The following is a 22154-nucleotide window of genomic DNA, read 5'->3' on the forward strand; positions in this document are numbered from 1 at the left end:
TCTTTTTTATTGTTGTTGTTTCTAGGCTTGAGCATCAAAGAATTGCTGATATATTTGTTAAAAAGGGTCCCTACCTAAAGATGTATTCAACTTACATCAAAGAATTTGATAAAAATGTTGCATTATTAGATGAACAGTGTAAGAAGAATGCAGGATTTGCATCAGTAGTCAAAGACTTCGAGGTATTGTATTCTTTTTTAAGATATATCCTGTTTTGTGACTTTTTAGCAGTTGTAATCCTTCACTGGGCTTTAGAAACTGTCCTTAATTTGTTTATGTTTTGGTGATGGGTTTTTTTTCTGCAGTCTTGGCTTAAAACAGGAAGAAGACAAGAGGCCTTTTGACTTACTTAATGTTTCAGATTCAGATTATTTTGAATGCAAACTCAAGATAATTAGCATTCTTGAAGCATGGATCTTTTTATTCTGTGTTGTCTTTAGAGGTGTGGATTAATTAAAACTTCTGCGAGTGAGCACTCCTGTCTTCTCTGCCTTTTTGCCTAATGAACACTGACAGCGATCACAAAGGAGCATGTTGCCCTTGCTATCCTATTTCCTTAATTTCTGGGAAGCTTCACCTCTCTTCCTCCTAGGTCAAAGCACCTGTTTTGAATCTACAGCATATGAGTGCTTACTAGTGTCTTTCACACACAGGTAATTTCACATGCAGTCTGCCACATGGAAATGCTTGCTCTGTAGTGTGGTGCTTAACACTGTGGCAGTATCACTTTTCAAAGATAAAAAGCTTATCCAGTATAATCAGTAGTTGTTTGGAGGCATGTTTTCTTTTGCTGGAACCTTTGACTGCTGTGGAATTGTTATTTGTTTTGGGTGTTTCTTTCAGATGAGCCCTCGCTGTGCTAGTCTGGCCCTCAAGCACTATCTGCTCAAGCCAGTTCAGAGGATTCCCCAATACAGGCTTCTGTTGACAGGTACAGTCAAGCTTTTTGCAAGCTTCAGAAGCCAGTCTTCACATGCCCCAGGACACCTGTTTTCAGGCAGTTGTATCCATCTATAAAGTGTGTTCATCTGACTTCAGATATGTGAGGCTTTTTAAAAACATGTCACAGTATGTGAAGCTCTTTTTAAAACAGGGCATGGGTTTAGAGGCTTTTCTTGCTAATATTGATTGTGGTGAGATACAGAAGCAAAGTCCTAATGTTTCCAGCACTGTGGTGTGTTCTGATGGGAGATTCAACAGTACATAGAAAACATGAAACCTGTGATGGTTTTTGCTTGAATCTGTGGTAATAGAAGCCTGTAATTTCCTCAAAGGGTTGGAATGCTGCTCTTCTGCTTTGGATTTTGCTTTTTTGGTTTTTTGGGTTGATGGGGGTTTAAGAAATGAAAAAGTCTGTATGGAGAATTGGAGCAAGGAGAAGAAAGATATCTATGCAACTGTGAACTTTTGTAAGTAGCTTCTCCATTTCTTCCCCACCCAGGTATTTTGTCTGTAAAATCGATTCTCTTTTAAAGGCAAAACACATGTTTTTAGTGCACACCAGTAAGTGCTTAAGACTTAGCTAGCAGAGCCAGCTGAGGAGCTGATTTGTAGCTAGAAAATCTGGGCTCTTACCCTGCTCTGGCACTGGTGTGTTTGGGTGGCCTTGAGCAAGTAATCTCCATGATGCAGTGGGGCTTTTTGTCTGTAAAGAGAGGGCAATGACAGAGGCCTGCTTTGTGAAGTATTTTGAGATATGTTTGTTGTTAGAGGGGGATGGCTCCTGTAAGGATTTGGAAATACTTAAGGCATTGTTTTTGAGAGCCGTTGCTTCTTGATGAGCAATTTAAAAATAACCTCTGTTTATGTAGTAACTGCAAAATAAAATGCTCCGTGACCTTTTTTTTTGGCTCTGTAGCAGCTCATTGGCATTTCCCCAGCATGTACTTAGACTAGTGATGCTGTGGCAGATTTAGACTTAAGTGTTATAGAGCAGTTTCCAAGTTATTAACATTGACTTTTTCATTTTAATCATCTCATTAAACTCAAGGTGTTGAAAAAAGGGGGAGAACTCTTATAAAATCGAATACCTTAGGGGAAAACCTTAATTGATGATACTTAATTGATGAAATCAACCCATAAAATGGCATTTGGGGCGTGGCTTTGTTTTAAAAGGATACTCATTTAGGGCATGGTATAGTTTGTTATGCACTTCAAAGTCAGTGGAGTCTTGGGTAAGTTGAAAGGTTTTAATTGAAACGGAGTTTAGTTGAATAGAGGATCAGGATGGAGCAAATGCCATTGTCAATATACCCAGCAGAGTGAGAGATGTCAGGGATGGATGGCATTGAAACAAAACTCACATGTTGAAGAGGAATTCCTCGTGATGATGAGCTGGGATTGTGGCTGGGACAGAATGTTTTAGACCTGAAAAAAGCCTCATCCTGTGCTGATGGGGGTCCCCAGTCTGCAGACCTTATTGTGGCTGCCTGGCTTTAAATACACCTGCAAATGCTACTGAAAGGAATGGGATAGCCATGCTGGCGGCAAATTTAGAAACATAATTTTCTCTTGTTCTATGTGAACAATAAAAGAGATCAGGCCAAGAATTTAATTATGCTGGAGCTGGAGACTGATGTTTTGGATCTGTTTCATTTTCAGCCTGTTCAGTCTTTCATGCATGTATGTTGCCCTTGAGTTCTGACTCTTCCATGTCTCTGTGGACGACCCATCTGCTTAGTTACCTTCCAACAGCTCTGTGTGATATTGAGCAATGCCTCTATAAACTTGTGCTATATGAACATCTGGAGAACATGCAAAACATTTGTATCTTTTGTTGCAGTGGGTGAGATGTAGCGATGGAGCAGCTGCCTAGGCCGGAGGTGGGGGAGGAATCTGTGGGGAAAGAGGGTGAGAGCAGCAGAATGAAAATAATTCAGGAAATGAAGCTGTCAGGCCTGAGTCAGCAGGGATTTCTTCCTATTTAGATGTTCTGTGTCAGTGGGACAGCTTTGTACTGGTAACCTGCTGCTACTCGGTCACATCACAAGATTGTTGTGGTGCTTTGAAGTTGAGTTACTTTTGTGCTAACAAAAGCAGGAGCAGGTGGACTCATAAATCAGCCAAGGAGATGAACAGTTCAGCACTGTTTCTGTTTAATTATACAACTTCTCTAGTCCAGTAAGTGGACTTCCACTTCTTCACATAGTGGCTCTGAGTGCTGTACAGTAAATATTAGATAGCTTATGGGGAAGGCTAATCAAAGACCTCTGATTTCTAAGAGAAATTAAGGAGGTGATTCTCTTCTCCTGAAAACCTCTGAGTAGATTACTTGAGACTGTGCAAAATGAACAGGCTCTTGATTGTCACAGGATAAGAATCCCTCCTCTTTTTCACAGCATAAGGTTGGCAGAGAGTGTCTTTTATTATCCTTGACTGGGTTATAGTGAGGGGAGGCTGAGTGGGATGAAAAATTAGCCTTTTTGCACTCTGCGGCTTTGCAGGTTGGAAATAGCGTTGTCAGACTCAAGGCCAATTACATGTTGTGGAACAATTGCTTTGAGTTTAAATGAATTACATTAGACAACCCAAGGCAAAAAGTAGTTAATGACACAGAAGATAATTTTAAGCAGAAGAAGTGATAGCCACTTCCCCCAGCAAGTGGGAAGAGAGAACTGGGAGCTGCTGTCAGGTAGAAGTAAGCATACAGAAATTTTCATCACAAAAACAGTACTAGTGTGCTTTTATGTTTATATTTGCTGTGCTTTGGGGTATCCAGCAGAATTAAGAATTTCTGAAGGTACAGTTAAGGTCTTTCTAGTCTGAACAATGAAAGCTCATTTCAGAGGGGATTTTTTTTTTTTTTGCAAGACATTAGATGCCATTTTAGCTTAATATCTGACTTCTGTATTTATTTCATCTAGGAGTACTTTTGCAAAAATTCTACTGCAACATTTTTCATGTCTGTGAAATCAGCTTGTCTGTATAGTTTATGCCAGTACCTCCAGAAGGCTGTTGTAAGCACAGAATTTCCAGTGTGTATTCACAGAAGAGACTAAAAATATCCGTTCTGATGCTTCTCTGAAGCTGAGTTTTAGCTGTGAACTGAGGTCCACTTACCAGATAAAGAGAGTACTAAGATGAAAATTACCTATTTATCGCTTTCAGGATTTTACAGTTGTTTTATTGGCTGCTGCAGTTTTGTAAGACAAAGGCTGCCTTCTGTTTTAAATACATAATTTTCAATGAATACAGTTATGTTAAAATCTTGATTTTTACCTCTTCTATTCACCAATTACATAATTTAAAATGCTAGAAAATGCACATCCAAAAATGGGTTTGAGTGGTGGTGTTTTGGGAAACATGTTATAAAGCATGAATATGCCAAGAAATAATTAGTTCCCATCTTGGGTCTCTGGTTTTATGTTTCCATTGCAATTACTTTGGATGTTAAATTGGATGTCTTCATGTACCAGGGACAGTGTCTTAGAGTGCCAGCTGTACATTTGCAGATGAGGAAATTATACCCACCTTACCTTTTGTTCCCAGCCTGTAGAGGTGAGTGTGTGGTTTGAGAGCCTTATTTCTACATGAGCTGTGGGACTCATTTTTTTATACTGGGAAATTCTCATTGGAGTCTTTTGTGCTGGCTCCAATGAAGATCAAGTTGCAATTGTAAGGCTTTAATTTGTTGGCTTAATGGTGGAGTCTAAAGAGTGCTCTGCCTCAGCAACATGGCACAGCTCCAACTTGAGAGACCACCCATCCACAGGCAGGGCAGGAGAGGGCAACTGGTGTTGTATCTATGACAGGTTCCTCCAGGTTAAACCAAATTAAACCCAGTGTGAACTCCTCCCAGTTCCTTTCAAAATACCTCCTGTTAAATATTTTTCTCCCCCTCATATGAGCCTCTTACCAAACAACCCAAGGTGAAGCAAGCTTAACTTTCTTTTTAAATGCAATATATGACCACCTAAATACTGCATTGGAATGGCTGGTAGCTACTACAGCACAAGATTTTGAGGGACATGAAGGATGCAATATTGATGGAGTACAGCAGACAAAGTTTTAGTCCAGGTCAGACTTGTCTTAAAAGATCACATGCTAACCAAAACCTGCTAATGAACAAGCAGAACTCTGAGGAGAGCAGAAAGCTGCGAGTGCTCCCATGGCCCAGCCAATCATGCTTCCCAGAGCTCCCTCCCTGCCTCCCAGCCGGTTCTTCTTCCTGCACCCCAACCTGCTCTTCATGCTTCTCCCTTGGATCCTCCCTTAGTTCTCTGCCAAACAATAAAATGTCGGTGCCAAATGTTTCTCTTCCTGTAGTTCTGTTTTTCTCAAAGCTTTTATTAACTGTGACAAGTTCTCTCACTTTTTGTAGCAATTCTACTGCAGAAACATGTTTCATAATTCCCTTTTAATTTTGTGCATAAGGAAAAGATTACAATATACTGAATGGTCTCTGAGGGGCAGCCATGAAGCAAGACATCTTATGAAGGCAGGAACAATTGGCTCCTGATCCTTTTTGAATGAAAGAATGAATTTGGGTAGGGCAAGCATATGGGAGTTGAATTATTTCACTCCTACATGAAGCTTGTACAAATGAGAAGCTAAAATTGAATGCTTTCTACCTTACATGTAATTAGTTTTCATTAGATCTATCAGAATATTAATACTTCATTTAAAAGGTAAATCATTATAAATCAGTATTTGTTGCTTTTATCAACCTAATGTATATCTCTTGGAATGTTTCTGTTTCTTTCTATTTTAAGAAGTTCAAAGCTTACAGAGAGTACATGATTGACATTTTACTGAGGATATATATTAATCTTTGACAGGGTATTGCACTTTTTGATGAACTAGACACTTAGCCAGGGAATGGAAACTCGAGGGGGATGTTTTCATGTATAGTCATACATTTGGAGTTAATTTTAGCAAAGTAAAATAGATTTTAAAACTACCAAACTTTAATGGATCGAGGGTGCCATCTGGTGGTTGAACTACATTTGTCATTGACAACTGAAAACGCCTGTTTGAACATTGAGGGAGGTATATTGGTTTTAGTACTGAAAAATATTAATCTTCATCAGATCTTCTGTAGTGGACTACTTTTTTATTAGCTCCTGTAGACTAGTTTTGGTGTTCAGACAAATATCTATAATCTTCAAAAGTTTTTTACATCAGCTTAAATGTAAATGATTGCAAGTATGTACCAATTTTTCACTTGCTTGTTTTTTTCTGGAATAATGTATACAATATATCACTTTTCACTGGAGAAGACCACTGTTTCAGTAACCTATCTCTTTGCTGATATACTTTCATTATGGAAATGCTAGTTTTCACTTTGTTATTACCTTGACAGATTTAAAAGATAAAGTAGTAGATCTTTCTCAATTAAGTAGTAGATCTGAACAGCAGATTTCCAGGAAAAAAAAAATGGGGCTTACTACTTTTTGGTGTTGTTTATTTATTTAACAAAACTATCTCTATATTATTTTTTCTTTATACAGATTATTTAAAGAATCTTTTAGAAGAATCTGCAGACTATAGGGATACTCAAGGTAAATGTATCTTCAAAGAAATAACAGCATATGTACCAATGTTTCAAGATTTTAAATGCAAAATGCTAAGTCAGTAATAGAAATATTCTCTATTTAGTTCTAAGTTTCTCAGCAGAGATACTAAAAGATTGCAAGCTTGTGTTTCAAAAAAAGTTCGGAGCTAGCAGTCATATCAGCTCACGCTTGAACTGAAACCAAGAGATAAGAGTGAAGTTCCACAGGCAGTTTAAACAGATATTTTAGGCACTGCCATTGAAAGAGACAGTCCCTTGCTTCTGCAGACCTTTAATAGACAGCATGCTCTCTCCATCTATGAGCCTTTCTGGCCTCCTCCTCTCTCTGTGCCAGGAAAAGCATCCATGTGGCAGAAGTGAGCAAGATCAAGGAGCTGCCATGGGAAATATTTTATCTGAGGAGTTCTGCAATTTGAGTTGTCAGAAGCTGCACAAACACACATTACCTACACAGGTTTTTGCCTGCATGTGGGGAGAAAGGAGATCAGAGGAAATGAGTAGTCATTGGTGATGAGGAGGACAGGACCACACATTTCATAGTAGTGCAGGATTAATGCACTGCACTTTCAGGCTGTTTCCTTCTTCAGAGTGTGCCTCAGCAGTACAAAAAATGCTCCCAGTCAATGTTTCCATTTCATTTGCATGAGATACTGTCACATTTGTGCAAATTCATTACCTTTAGAAGAGTTGTGCAGATGTAGTTGATTGAACTGCAATAAATTTTCACCTTCAATGCACTGAGCCAAGTTTGCTTTGTCTGCTGGTACAATACCCTGAAATATATGAGTAAATATATTCCTTAGGACATTTAGACATATTTGAGTACGTTGAAGATACAAGCCAAAAATATTTTAACTTATGGCACTTCAAGAGATAGAAAAGTTCATCTTGCACTTCTTATGGCTGTGAACAAAATAACACTTTCACTGCATATTAAAGAGCTGACCACTTGAAAAGAGAGCAACCTAAATATATAGTTCACTTTATGGTGGTTTCTTGAGCTTCTCTGGTTTTTGTAGTTGTATCTTTCACAATGTTTTTCTCTCCCTTCTTATATCAAAGAAAGGAGCTGAAGCTAAGTTATAACAATGACTAAGTGTTAATTTGAATTTGACATATTTGGTAGTCCATCTTAGAATTTGGGTGAGAAAAGAAAATCTAATCTTTAGTCACCAAGATCTTTCTTGTAATAATTAAGCTTATCTTCAAACTTTGCTTAGTTGTTTCATTTCACTGCAGTGCCTAGGAGTGAAGGGTAGGAGTCGAGAGGGAGACTAGGTTTGGTTGTGATTAGTACTCTTGGAAAAAAACCCAAATAGCACAATTCTTCTTGCTGACCTTCATTTGAATACATTACTTCAGCTAAGTGGTATAAGTGGAATGCTCTTCCCTGCCAAAAAGCAGTTTGTTTATGGACTTTGACCCTATAGATGATTTTATGTTGTTGTTTAGATTCATTTAGTCTTGGCTGTATAAATAGTCCTGAGATCCTGGAACTTTCCCTTCACTAGCCCGCAAATTTTATAATTTTCTCTAAAATTTTTCAATCTTTCTTGAAGTCAATAAATAAGATTTTAAAATTTTTCTATATATAGTAACTGAGAGATGAAGGAAAGTATAACAGAGAGAATCAGGTGCTCATTCCTGTCTTTGTGAATTTAGCTACATTTCCCTTCATCTTTTTTTCAAGTGGGTGGGAGCTGGGGAGGGTTTTGCCTGAAGCAGCTCCAGCATTACCTAGAAAGAGACCACCAGCTACATATCAGCAGGCTTGCTTGGTTCCATGACATCTATATCTCTATTTAAATTTTGATCAAATGCTTGATATGTGCTATGTATCTCAGCTGTTTGACTCTGCTGGCATTGCCTTGGTTCGTGACAATCTTTTACAAAAATTCTCCTTCAATTGGCTTAGGAGGAGCTTTTTGTTCATGTCTGTTGAGTTTCTTATATGGCTTCATGAGCTTCTGAACCTTTCAGTTCAGAAAGCTCTGTCTTTTAACATACTTCCTTTCTGAATATGAGTCAACAATAAGGGAAGTATATGCATTCTACAGTACTAATACTCTAATGATTAGCTAGGAAAAAACCCCAAGGCCTTGGTTTTACCTGGTTTGGTAGCTTCTCTGTGGACTTTTAACCAAATTTATTCCTTTCTTTGAAGTGCTTGATTGTAATTCAGTTACTCAGAAGGTGCTAAATGCTTTAGAGACTACATTTCAGCACAACAGTTGTTCTAGCTTTCTGTTAATTGTCATGTTTCTAACTTAAGTAAATTGCAGGTTTTTGGATAAGATCCTTGTATGGGATAAATTCTTGGACTTGGACTGAACACTTCCTGTGTTCACATAATCATTTTATCTAACTGCTTTTTGCACTTACACCTTAGGATATTTTACAGTTGAGTTGCTGGTTATTAAATATCAGTACTTAATAAAATTGCTCATATTGGGTAACTTTTTTCCAGAGATTTATTTTTCTTTTGGTATTACAAGTTCAAAATTTAGAAATTTGAACTTTACTGTTATTTTGAGAGGCAGCAAAACTAAAAGCAGAAGACAGAAATGACAAAGATTTATATAGTTTTTCTAGGTAGTATTCCATGAATGGCAGTGATGGCATTTGGATAAAATGGCAAAAACTTAGTCCCTATAGAGTCTCTGTTAAATTGTTGTTAACTTTTCTGCTGTAAGTATAGTAAGTAATTTGTTGTATGAGAAACTGGAATTTAGCTTTGCCTATGTTTTGAGTAACTGTAAGAAATAATTGACACTGTTGGTTGAAGCAATGACTTGCTAGGGCATACTTACTAAACCATGATCCAAAGACTGTGGGATTTTTGGGAAGTGCTCCTGAATGCAGTGTCTGTACAATAAGAGCCTTCAATCTTGGAATGATGTGGAAATGCAGTATGGTATCTGTGCTTTACGTGATACCAATGCTAACTGCTCTGTGTAACCAAAACATCATTCCTTCATCTTTCAGATGCTTTAGCTGTTGTTATAGAAGTTGCAAACCATGCCAATGACATTATGAAGCAGGGAGTAAGTATTTTGCTCTATGAAGCTGATTGATTAAAGCTTTTTCTCTTTATCTCTCTCTCTTTCTCTCTTTTTTTTTCATTTGTTCCTTAAAAAAAATCATGAATGCAAGGGCAAATACTTGCCTTCTGCTCTTTTTCCCTCATAGGATAACTTTCAGAAGCTCATGCAGATCCAGTACAGTTTAAATGGACACCATGAGATTGTACAGCCAGGAAGGGTAAGTGCCCCACATGGCATTCAGCAGATTGCAGAGAAAGTGAAGATGATATTCAAGTAAAGACTGATGCTGGAATATACAAAGAAGAAAATTGGTCCATTGCTTCCTTATTAGGTTCTAGCAGTCAAATGAATACTGGCGCTCCTTATGTGTGGGGTTTTTTTAGATGCTTATCTGACAAAAGCTTAGAATTTTTAGAATATGATTCCTTGCCAGATCTTGCAGGCAGGTTTTTGTCCTCAAGCTTAACCCTCTATTTTTCATGGTTTCATGTGCAGCATGGAAAACTAATGCAGTCATCCACACTCACTTTTAGAGAAACATAAGGATAAACAGCTTTTCTCAGAAAGGGAACCCTGAATCCCAAAACTTGTGCAGCACTTCCAGTGTAGTAGTAGTAGTAATAATAATAACAACAATAACAACAACAACAACAATAATAGTAATAATAATAATAGTAATAATAATTATTATTTAATAATAATAATAAGAAGAAGAAGAAGGAGAAGTCAGCTCATTTGCATGGCTTGTGCCCTAAAAAGCTAGGTTTTGCATTTCTTGTTTTAATTTACTAGGTCTTTTTGAAAGAGGGAACACTGATGAAGTTATCACGGAAGGTCATGCAGCCAAGAATGTTTTTTCTGGTAAGATGCTTTGTATGTTGCTATGTGCCTTATCCTAGTGGAATTTTTAGTGGTTTAAACATTACACTGCAAATAGAACTAATAACTGCAGGTAGTAGAAAAAATTACTAATTGTTGCTGTTCTATTCAGTCAGTTCTAATGTAGAGATATTATCTGTGGCATATGCACTAATTTTAATGGAAAATCACTAAAGCATACTATTTTGAACAATACTCATTTAAAATCTGAGAGCTTTCATGAGAAGACTTTATCTGTGGTGCTGTGGAAGGTAGCACAGTTACTCCCTCCCTCTTAGCTGTACCAGATTTTAAAGCCTACAACTCTTTGTCACTGCTTCTGCACCATTCCCTCCCTCCTTTCCTTCCTCCCGTCTCCCTCCTCCTCTCTCCTTCCCCTCGCAGGAGCCCACGTGCATCCTGAGCAGAGCACTGGCTGGAAGTTAAGTACTGGGTTCTTTTCCTGTCTCTGCTACTGCTTTGTTTTGAAACTTCTGTGCATCTCTGAAATTTCTGTTTCCACTTGAACCTTTTGTTTATCTCTTCTATTTAGACAGTAAAGCAGCTGCTATCCTGTAATTTATGGCATTATTGGTCCACAGTCCTGGCAGCCTTCTGTATTGTAGTTACCCTGATATGAAGAAATATTTCCCTAGGCAGTCCTGGAGTGTGTATTATACCAGTTACCGAAATACTCTCAAAAATGTGGTGCTATCTCAAGCTTCACAAACTAGATATTGCTAATTTCAGTGTCTCTATCTTGGATTTTCTCTGTTTTGTTTTATGGGGCGAGGGCTTTGTTTGGTTTGGGGTTTTTCATAGATATAAATGGTACAGGTAGCATTCATACTGTTAGACATAGTGATTTTTCCATTTATCATGTTGTGAAGATTTAGTAATCATTTGAAACATTTGGCTATTTTGCAAAGAATCACAGCAAAAACTTAAGAGACACTTCAGGTTTTGGTATTTGTTTATGTGTAGTAAATGAAGTTTGGATCCATGTGTTGAACAGCACAGAAAATAAAAAAAACTTAGTTACTGTTCAGTAAGTGCACTCAATGAGTCCAAGTTCTGGTAATAACGGGAAATAAACAGTAGATGCACTTTAAACTGGTAAAATTCACAAGGTATGGTTAAGTTTGTCCTTACAAATTGCTAATCCATTCTGCTATCTCCTAGTTCCTGGATTGCTTTGATTTGTTTGAATGGTTAATTCTAATATCCTTTTAAAGTAGTTTGCTATACTGTATACCTGTGCACATGAGAAACATTTTTGTCCCTTTTGACAGCCTGTTCTTTGACATCCGTGCACTGTTTACTCATGTGCCAAATGTATATTTACACAAGGAGGATATAAATAGATACCTATTGTTCTCTAAATTCATACGTGAAATTGTTTCTTGGATTCTAAGTGGAATAATAGGAAGTAGGGGATACACTTCTGGACAGTTATCTCAGTGCTGTAGGAGTTCTGTACTTCCAGTAAAATCCATCTGAAATTATCTGTCTTCTTACAAACTTTAGTCATTAAAAAGCATTCTGTATTGCAGTTCAATGATGCCCTGTTGTATACTACTCCAGTTCAGTCAGGGATGTATAAACTCAACAACATGCTGTCGTTGGCTGGAATGAAGGTGAGTCACTTGTAAAAGTGAGCCTTTCTCCAAATCTGCCTAAACTCAGGCCTTCACATTTTGAAAGCGTGACTGTGTTTACTGTTGACAAGAGATATTAAATATGCTTATATTGTTCCAGAGCAATCCTACAGGCTTAACGTTTTTTTTGCATAACGTGGCCTGGGGGATTGCTGTCTAGGTTTCCCTAAATATTCTGTTGCCACAAGATCATCTTGGCTGCATTTTACTGCAGACAGTGTTGTCCTACTCAGGAATAGTCTGCCTATTAATTTTTTGTATTGTATTTTGTTTAGACTACCTCACTTTTGCCTTTTAACTGCTTTTTTATTGCTGGCACCCAGAGAGCATCTTTGCCTGATAAGATCCTGGCGGATCAGTTCTCTCTGGTTTATAGATTTGCTAATTGTGAGGGAAGACACGACTTTTCTTCCTGAGCCCCCGTGAAAAGCATCAAAGTTAAGCCTTGAGCCCCACTGGGTAATGATAAGGGACATGCCTGCAATATAATGACTCAGTCACTGGCATGACAGTTAATGGGAACTACAAATCATTGCCTTGGGAATCATTGTCTCCAGTCCTGTCAGAAAAAATCACCAAGTCAAGTTGCAGTGCAGATCTGGTACACAGGTTCAAAGTTTTGCAAGCAGAGCTACAAAATCTCTTTTGCCAGAAGATGTCTTGCAGTGGCTCAGACCCACTCTTGATTTTTAATCCCCCTTAAGTTTGAAATTTGGTGGCTCAGAAGGATCAAGGCAGCCCTTGCCCACTCTGGGGTACACCAGTGGGCTACATCTCATCCTGCAACAGCAGCAGTGCCTTTTTTTGTCCAGTTGCAGGAGATGCTCAAGGCAACATGACTGGGCCTGTGTGGAAGGTGTCTGACAGCTCTTGAGCTTCATTCCCCTGTTCATCTCCTGTGTTTGTATGAGGGCCAGTGAAACAAAAGGATGGGCTGCATGTAATCTTAGTGTAGCTGGGCCCTCTGGACTGGTGTATGATTTCCTGTTTCTGAGTATTTTCTCTCTAGTGTTCCCCTTTTGCAATAAAAATGTAAGTGATTTTTCAGGAATTAAAATTTAAGCAACGACAAAAGTACCATTTCAGTTTGAATGTGAAGTTTTCTCTCTCGGCTGAAGGTTAAGAAGCCAACCCAGGAAGCATATCAGAATGAACTGAACATTGAAAGCGTAGAGAGATCCTTCATTCTTTCAGCAAGGTAAATCTTTCAAATAAACAATAATTTTAAATCTGTGTGTTTTCAAACAGGCCACAGAAGCTTTTTAGAGCTTGTTTTGCACTTAATGTAACAAACAGTTACTCTTGGCAAGAGTGGTTACAGAATAGAGGGAATCAGTAAATCAGAGTGAATAAAACCGTTGTTTGATTCCTCTTTTTCACCTTAGCTACACCTTCAGAAAGTTCCAAGTAAATTAAAATACTATCCTTGCATGGTCTTTCCTTGAGAGGATTTCAGTTTACTTCATTTTAGGCTTTGCTTTCCAATATTTTTTTGTTCTTCTAAAATTACTGATATGCTCTATGTTACCAAATTCTCTAAGTAACAGCAAAAGGATATATGGTCACTGAGCCAGCTCTGGTCACCTTCACTGAGATGCCTTTAGCAAAGGCCTGGTTTTGTGATTGTTGTTTTTATAGTGCTTGAGTTGAAGTTTTATGTGTTCTGACATTTGTGACAGTGCTGATACCAATGAAGAAAGACATGTTTTCTCTTTTATTTAGCAAAGCTGAGCAAGAGCAGACTGCTGCTTTTTGTGTGACCTTGTAAATACTGACATGAGAATGCACAAAGATAGCAGTATCTGTAGCTGAGGGGTAGACCAAGGTTAACATTGTCAAAGAAGCCAAAGGAAGTAGCTCAATTGTCAGAGCAGTAGTTATTTATAACAACACACTTGAAATGGGTAATTTTGTATTTCTTCAACAAATTTAAAAGTTTCTTATAGGTCTTCTGCACACTGAGGAAAAACTGCATTCCACAGTTTAGGGTAGGGTTCTGCTCCAGTGTAATATGAACAGCTCTGTGCTGCTTAGGTGCCTTGGCGACTGGATGTCACACAGACACACAAAGGCATTCAGGGGATGACAGCAGGCAATGAGGATTTATCTCTGCTTGACTTGAAACAGTGTTTCACTTCTAATTCAGTTGTTCTAAAAAAATGTAAAAGAATAATTGGAACTTCTGAAAATGTTATCATCTTAACATACAAGCTACCTATTTTCCACAAAACAGGATAGACTAGTCTTTTTGATGAACTGATTAAATGGTAGATTAAAAGCAACTCCTGGGAAAGATGTGCTGGTCCATAGGGGAAAACCCCTATATATAACATGGTCATCAAATTTGGCATAGTTTGTGACGTACTTTTCTCTTAACCTTGAAATTGCTGGAATTAACCTCATGTTGCCAACTGAGACTGCTACAATTTGGTTATTTTTGTTTTAGTGTTGATGTTGCATCTTTGGGAGCATTCAGCTCTGTTATTTTTATATTTGCTGGGAGCCCTGCTTGTGCAGGAGCCGTAAGTTAGACAGCAGGGACAGAGAGAGGTTGCATTTGCATGGCATGAAGGAGGTGCTGGAGGCTCCAGATGTAAATGACAGTTTTCAGATTGTTTTCTGTCTGTCACCAGAATTGGGCCTGTTGTGTTGTAGGAGGGAAGCAATTGAAAAACACTGCCAGCAGCAGGTGCTTGCATATATTTTCCCCAATCAGCTATGTTTTTCCTATTGATAAATATTCTAAATGTGAAGAGAATTCACATCTTGTCAGCCCAGGCTACATCTTCCTTTGCTTGATGCCTCATTCTAACAGCTTGTCAGGTCCTATATGGTAAAAAAAAAACACCTTAATTTCAAAACTGTTCAAATTAGTCTTAAAGACACTGGAGACAAATTTCACTTCCATGTTTTTTTTCAAATAATAAGCATTATGTGGAGTGTACACCAAATAAGAGGTTCTGAAATGATCCTGGGAGCAGACAAGGAAGAGAAAAATTAAGCTGTTGAAAAATTGCTAGTAATAAAAAGAGGCCAGTTAATAACAGAAATATAGATTAATGCCTAAACAAGAGTCCATCACTTCAGGTTTAGTTTTACTTACTGCATTAGTATTGCGCTTTGGCTAGTCTGGGCTGAGGTTTCAGTTTTCCTGGGATATCTGTAGGAATGTGACTTGGTTTTCATAGTACAATGCAGTATTGTACTAGAAATCTCTTCATCAGAAAAGCAAGTTAGTGCATCTGCATGATACAGCACTGTACAGAAGTAAAGCTTTGGTCCTGGCAACAACACTCATGGCAGCCTGACGTGGTCTGGCCCCTGAATAAGGCTGGTGAAGAGCTACCCCAGGCAGATGGAGCTGCATCTCTTCCTAAGGATGGTCAGGCGAGACTGGCTCAGCTGGGAGAGGTGCCCTAAGGCTCTGATCCTGGAAACAAGAGGGACAGGCTTCCCCAGTGCCCCCCTGGGGCCACTGAGCTGTTTAGCTCCAGTGAGCAGCTGGATGTGTGCCCCCAGCACATGCATTTGTCAGTGGTAGCCATTGCAGGGGTTTTCTGTAATCCATTTGAGGCTTTCCGCTGCGATGTAAAATCTCAAATAATTAAAAATAATAATGTTTAAAAAAGCCAGGAAACTCCTGCAATTTTAGTGAACAAAATCACTTTTGTAAGGGTGCAGCAAATAGTGGCCCTGCAGCAGGGGCAGCAGTACGGCTGGGCAGCTCTGGGGGAGGGCTGGAGTGACAGCAGAAGAAACTGCTGGTTTTGCTGCAGCACACCATTGCATCAATTCCGTTGCCAGTGGTACCACCTTTGCTCTCTCATTCTGAAGGATTGTAAACAACCCTAAAGGCTACCACTAGCAAACCTACCAAGCATGTGGTTCCTGGTGAAATATTAGGGTGTAAGCTTGTAGCTCATTGTGCAAGCCACCGCATACGGAGCAGTCCCCACATGATGGGGATGTGGTGGTGCAAAATCTCCAAAACCTGTGCCATCATTCAAGTTAATTAACTAATACGGTTACAGGAATCTAATTAAATTTAACCAGATTTTGAAAAAGCCAAAGGAGTTAATTAGAGTTCTGAATATTTTGTAGTTAATGCAGACCAGTTGTTCTTTCTGGATGAGGAAGCAAAGGTAAATAGACTGAACAAAATGTTTCAGTCAGAATGTGAGATGTTGGGACAGACATTAATGCATTGCTTTGCCCTTGCATGTATCTTGTTTTCTCTCCTTTTGTTCTGATTTTGTTGCTGTGTGTGCTAGATGTTTTTTTCTTTTGCTTGTGCCTCACAGGCTTCCTGTGTGTTTACTTTAGCAGATTTGTCCTCTAATTCTGTATAGCACTCAGTTTCATCCCATTCAAATCCCCCATTCAAAATATTTTCCTTAAAGGTCCAAGGATGACAAAAGCTTCCAAATTCACCTACAAAACCATTAAATAATAATTGGCATTAGACACCTTATCTGTGTAAGTCATTGCTTACCTCTTCCCTAACTTTCCTTTCTATATATTTGTGTTCAATTCCTTGGCGTAAACAAATTAATTCCTTGCACTTGATTAGTGATTCACTACCAGCTGTGGGATAGAGATGGACTGAGCTTACCTGTCTGTCTCTTTGAGTTAGCTCATCCAATGGAAACTTTTTGGGGAAAAAAAAAACATTATTTGAAAGTAGCATGACCTGGTAGGAGCAAATAGTTGGGAGCACAAGGCAGGAGAAGAGACAGTGTGGTTTTACCTGACAGAAGCTTGGAGTTTCCCAGGGTTAGGTATAACAAGCTGCACTCTGAGATAGAAGGAAGTGGGGAGAAAAAAGGCTTGCTGAAATTTCAGGTTGCTTTCAACATGGAAGGCCCATGCCTTTGTTCTAGGAGCATAATTTAAACAAGTATTATTCAGGCTGTTCAAGGGTCTGGGGAGGAGGGGGTAGCAATTACAGACAAGCCTTGAAAGAATCACAGGGATTTTGGATGGAGGAAAGGGAAGGAGGGAATCCACATGACAACAGACAAAGAAATCTTCTTTAGTATTAGTCAACATAAATAACACCATGCCAAAGGTTAAAAAATAATGCCAGTTGCAGCAGGAGTTGTAGACATTTTATAAACTGAAATTGCAAGAGAGTTACTCCAATGTGCAATAAAACTGGAATTCTAATCAACACTTTCTTCTTAGAATGTTAATAACAATAAATTGTTTTTGTGGGTTTTTACTCCAACAGTTCTGCTACAGAAAGAGATGAGTGGTTAGAAGCTATCTCCAAGTCAATTGAAGAATATACAAAAAAGAGAATCACATTTAATCCGAGCAAAAGTCTCGAAGAGGTATATCCCACCATTATTGTTGGTTTGTTCCCTTTTTGAATATAAAGTTTCCTGACAGGTGCTTAGAGAAACAAGAGGTATTCCATGACAAATAATAAAGCAGGATGGTAAATAATTGAACAGATGGTAGAACAGAATATTTCATAGTGTTATCTACTTCATAAATTTAAAATTATTTGCTTCAAAAAAAACCCATCAGTGTTCACAGTTCTCTCTGTAGCCTTGTGCACAGAAAGATGAAATGAAAAGGTTTTAAAATAAAGCAGCTGCTGATCCAAGTAGGCTGGTAAAGCTTGAAAGTCATTAAATGCATCTCTGTTGTCAGGCTTGCATTATAATGGTCACTGATGAAATAGTAGATAACATTTGAGACTATGACAGTTTATCAGAGATGGCTTTCCAACACCATTAGCATTGTCTTATAATTACTGATGAATATTAGTCTTATTTCTCCTCACTGAATGTAGTGATATTGTGCCTGTGTTCTCTCAGGCAGATGCAGAGAAACAGGAAGAAGATAGTCCTCTGGGATCAAAGGCTCCCATCTGGATCCCTGACACGAGAGCCACGATGTGCATGATCTGTACGAGTGAATTCACGCTGACATGGAGAAGGCACCACTGCAGGGCGTGCGGGAAGGTTGGGTGATTTTGAGGTTACCTTTTCAGTTGGTCATTCAGGTTTCTTGTGTGACATTCAGGTGGAGCCTTATCACCCCAACTACTCTTCTAATTAACCCTGTACTGTGACACAATTATGTGGGTTAGAACCAACATGTTGGGGTTGGTGGTTTGGGGACTGGGGTTTGGGTTTTTTTGGCAGGTGTTATGACAGACCAGTATTCAAACTTCAACATGGTACATGTTAGTTATTTTGCAATTACATAATACCCACAAATGTTAGCTGAAATGAAGTGTCTTCTAATTTTCATAAGATAAATAATGGTCTTTGATTTTAAGTTAGTACCAACCTTCTTTTATATTTACACTTATGAAAGCTATATCTAATAAACTTTATCCTTCTTCTTTTAATCCAGTGGGAATACAAAATTAGAATGCAATGCAGTTGAGACATCTGCATTGTAAAGAAATCAAGAGAGCAATAGCTTTTTAGTGATTTCAAAAACTTTGATTGAAACAGTTCAGTAACACAGTAAGCTTGTTCTATTTTTAATGGATGATTAATGTTGGCTTATTGACTCCTAATTCACTGATTTTTAAATTTAATTTTTAATTTTTATCATTTAAATTTTTACCATTTAGAGGAGGAAAGGACAGCATGTTGAGCATAAAGACAGGGGAAAAAGCCAAGATCTTAAAAACATTTGCACTATAAAATAATGCCTGTTTGAGGTTTTTATGGGCTTAAAAGTGCTGAAGTGAATGTCTTTGGTATTTGGTGATTTACAGTGCACATCATGTACAATGATGCTTTTATCTGTTTCTATCTTGTTTCCAGATTGTCTGTCAAGCTTGTTCATCAAACAAATATGGCTTAGACTATATGAAAAACCAGCCAGCTAGAGTATGTGATCATTGCTTCAGGGAGCTACAAAAGCAAGGTAAAGAAAACCTTCACAAACTGTGTCTTATTTTTGTGGCCTTCATACCATGGCATGTGTGTGCCTCATCTTTACTGCTGGGTTCGAGTACTTAATTCTGCTTGTGCCTGAAAAATGATAGGCACCTGAGATTCTAAGCCAAACAAGCTTCTGTGGAGCAAGTTAGGAAATGAATTTGCAATACATTGGCTCTTTCTTCCTGAAACATGTGTGCCTTTATCCTATGGTAATGACATGTAGCTTATGTTGCTTTCCTTTTGAGATGACAAGTGATACATTGCTTTTCATTAATCACAGAGTACAAGTGTACATTAGAGTCCTACCAGTTTATCCTGACCTCCCAGGGCTTCATGTGTACTTTTACACTCTGTAACTTGTATGTCTGTAAACTTCATTTTTGCCAGCTAAGCTTCTGAGATGGCTAAAGTTCTGGGGCTCTGTAGAGACAAAGGCCCTAATCTTTCTGAAGCTGAGTCTCTTCAGGTCTATAAACTGGTCTCAAGCCACTCTCAAACCTCAGCTCATGTGAAATTCAAGAATTTGACATATCTGTACCTCAGTTCTGAAAACAAACTCCTAACCATTGCCTACTGAACACTGGCAATACAGAATTCAAAATAAAACACCACAGCTAGAGCAGTTTTCATTGGAACGTTTTCAGAGAATGTGGTGCCTAGTGGAAGGCAATGGCTGGATAATGGCAATAACATTTGCTTAGAGAGGAGATCCAGGGTCAGTGTCCCTCATCCTGAGAAAACTCTAGTACTAATCTCTTTGAAGAAGCTTCATATCATTTTCTGCAGAAACAAGCGTAAAATCAATGGAAGCACTTCCCAGTGAGGTGAGAATCCAGTCCCATCTCACAAGACATGCTGTGAACTAAGTGAAATACTCGAGTATAAAGTACACAAATGAGCTGTAGATAGACTGAAAGAGCTTTCTGGTCCCCTTCCCTCAGCGGAGGCTCCAGTGCGACACAAGCTCTCTGGGGTATCAGGAAATCTGTGGTGCCCGGTGAAATGATAAAGCTCTGGATGCCAGGGGGTGACATTGCTAGTGGGGGTGCAGAAAGCAGCATGGATAATCCAGGAAATGACAGTGGGAGCCTGCGGTGATGGGAAGGCCTCTGTCTGAAGCACCTGCAGGTGTCTGCGCTGGGCACTAGAGGCTGCTGTGCTGCAGGCCATTGCAGCTGCCTGAAGCTGGGAAAAGGGCTGGGGAGCAGGTGCACTGCAGCTGGCAATCACATTGTTCTCCTGCTCTTCTCATTATCTCAGTCTCACCGAGTTCAGGGCCAACTCTAGAAGTAGACTTGGTGAAACCACTCATTCCAAGTGCAGCTGTAAAAAAAAGTGGTGGCTGTTGCTAGAAAAAGGAGTTTTGAAGAGGTGAAGTGTTGCATAAGTCTTCCAAGAGAGATAAGTAACTGCCTGTGACAGTGGAGAAAGATAGCACATGCTGGGAAATGGGAATGTCCAGAAGTGTGTGTGTGCTGGAAGAGGAACATCCCTCTTGAATAAGGCTGAGAAGTTAACAGGTGTAGAGGATTGAAAGATGAAGTACAGAAAACATAGAGGACAGCTGCAAAAATTTGCTGAGATTTTGAAGACTTAATTTTCACCCTCTTTATGAGCAAAGGCAGTTCAACACCCAGAAAACAGACTTTGAAAACAAACAAGACCAATTTGTTTAGTTTTAAACTTCTTGTGTTTTTTTAGTATGATTGTGATTTGGGGGATTCTAACTCATGGTGTTGATGATAACACTGAAAAGTTAATTCAGTGCTGAATTTAACATGATTAGGTGTTACTGTTGCAACCCTGTAATCTGAATAAAAATACAAGCTGTTCTTAAGAAGAAAAGTCCAAGAATTAATTGCTTGTGTTTAGTCATCTGTGACATTAAATCAATATATTAATTCTGTGCATTTTAGATAACCAATACACTCCTAAGAGCGGATCCCCAGTCAACCATAAATCTCCATCAAGTGCCTTGTCTACAGTATTGCAAAGTATTCCCTCTGGAAGAAAGCAGAAAAAAATTCCTGCAGCCCTCAAAGAAGTAAGCATTGGCCAAAAGTGGTATCTTCTTGGTATTATATCATCAATATTAAGAGGGGGGAAAAAAAAATCCTTATTTTAACCATCTTACCTAGAATCAAGAATCAAAATGTGTCTCTGAGGTTTGGGTCTTAGTTTTAAATAGGCAGGGACATGAACAATGAAGCATTGTGTAAACTTCATAAACACCTGTGAGACTGTGATTCAGAGATATAGTTAAAATTGTAATTTCTTTCTTGCTTCCCCATGTTTCCCCAAATTGTGATTTATCACTGTACCAACAGTCAATGACAAGACTCCTACACCAACTCAGCTCTTGGTTTATGATTAGGAAAGGTAGAGTAACCATACTTACTGTAGGTCTTGGGAATGGGAGGAAGTGATTTTTCAGCAGGTTTGCTGATGACACCAAGCTGTGTGTTGCAGTCCACACACCGGAGGGAAGGGATTCCAGCCAGAGGGACCTGGATAGGCATGAGAGATGGGTCTATGTGAACTTCATGAAATTCAGCAAGTCCAAGCCAAAAGTCCTGCATGTTTGTCAGGGAAATCCCAAGCACAAATACAGGCTGAGTGGAGAAGGGATTGATGCCAGTCCTGGAGAGAAAGAGCTGGGGCTGTTTGTGGGTGAAAAGATGGACATAAATCGACAATTTGCCCTTGCAGCCCAGAAAACCAGCTGTGTCCTGGGCTGCATCCAAAGCAGCGTGGCCAGCAGTGTGAGGGAGGAGATTCTGCCCCTCTGCTCTGCTCTGGTGAGACCCCACCTGCAGTATAACCATGGGGTCCCCAATGTAATAAGGACGTGGACCTGCTGGAATGGGTCCAGAGGAGGGCTACTAAGTTGAGGGAGGGCTGAAGCACCTCTCCTAATAGAACAGGCTGAGAGACTTGGGATTGTTCAGTCTGGAGAAGAGAAGGCTCCAGGGAGATTTTGGAGCAGCCTTCCAGTACCAGAAAAGGGGCCTACAAGAAAGCTGGAGAGAGACTTTTTACAAGGGCATCATGTAGTGCTAGGACAAGGGGGACCCTTCATAAGCTGAAGGAGGGTGGGTTTAAATTAGGTACCAGGAAGAAATTCTTTACTATAAGGGGGGTGAGGAAATGGAACGGGTTACCCAAAAAG

General features: G+C 39.1%; 1 protein-coding gene across 2 annotated transcripts in view; it reads left to right on the forward strand.

Moving 5' to 3' along the window:
• FGD6 (FYVE, RhoGEF and PH domain containing 6) overlaps positions 1-22154 on the forward strand; it is a 71807-nt gene that overhangs the window by 40960 nt on the left and 8693 nt on the right. The window contains exons 7-18 of one of the 2 annotated variants that reach the window (XM_041474346.1): positions 26-182; positions 844-931; positions 6450-6500; positions 9500-9558; positions 9704-9775; positions 10351-10419; positions 11970-12053; positions 13193-13272; positions 17305-17407; positions 17900-18046; positions 18866-18968; positions 20902-21029. In XM_041474346.1, the coding sequence (XP_041330280.1) occupies positions 26-182; positions 844-931; positions 6450-6500; positions 9500-9558; positions 9704-9775; positions 10351-10419; positions 11970-12053; positions 13193-13272; positions 17305-17407; positions 17900-18046; positions 18866-18968; positions 20902-21029 (1141 nt within the window). The remainder of the gene's footprint in view (positions 1-25; positions 183-843; positions 932-6449; positions 6501-9499; positions 9559-9703; positions 9776-10350; positions 10420-11969; positions 12054-13192; positions 13273-17304; positions 17408-17899; positions 18047-18865; positions 18969-20901; positions 21030-22154) is intronic. The other variant, XM_041474347.1, reaches the window with a different exon arrangement.

This window comes from Pyrgilauda ruficollis, unplaced genomic scaffold, assembly GCF_017590135.1.
Source record: "Pyrgilauda ruficollis isolate IOZ18807 unplaced genomic scaffold, ASM1759013v1 scaffold32, whole genome shotgun sequence".
NCBI lineage: Eukaryota > Metazoa > Chordata > Aves > Passeriformes > Passeridae > Pyrgilauda > Pyrgilauda ruficollis.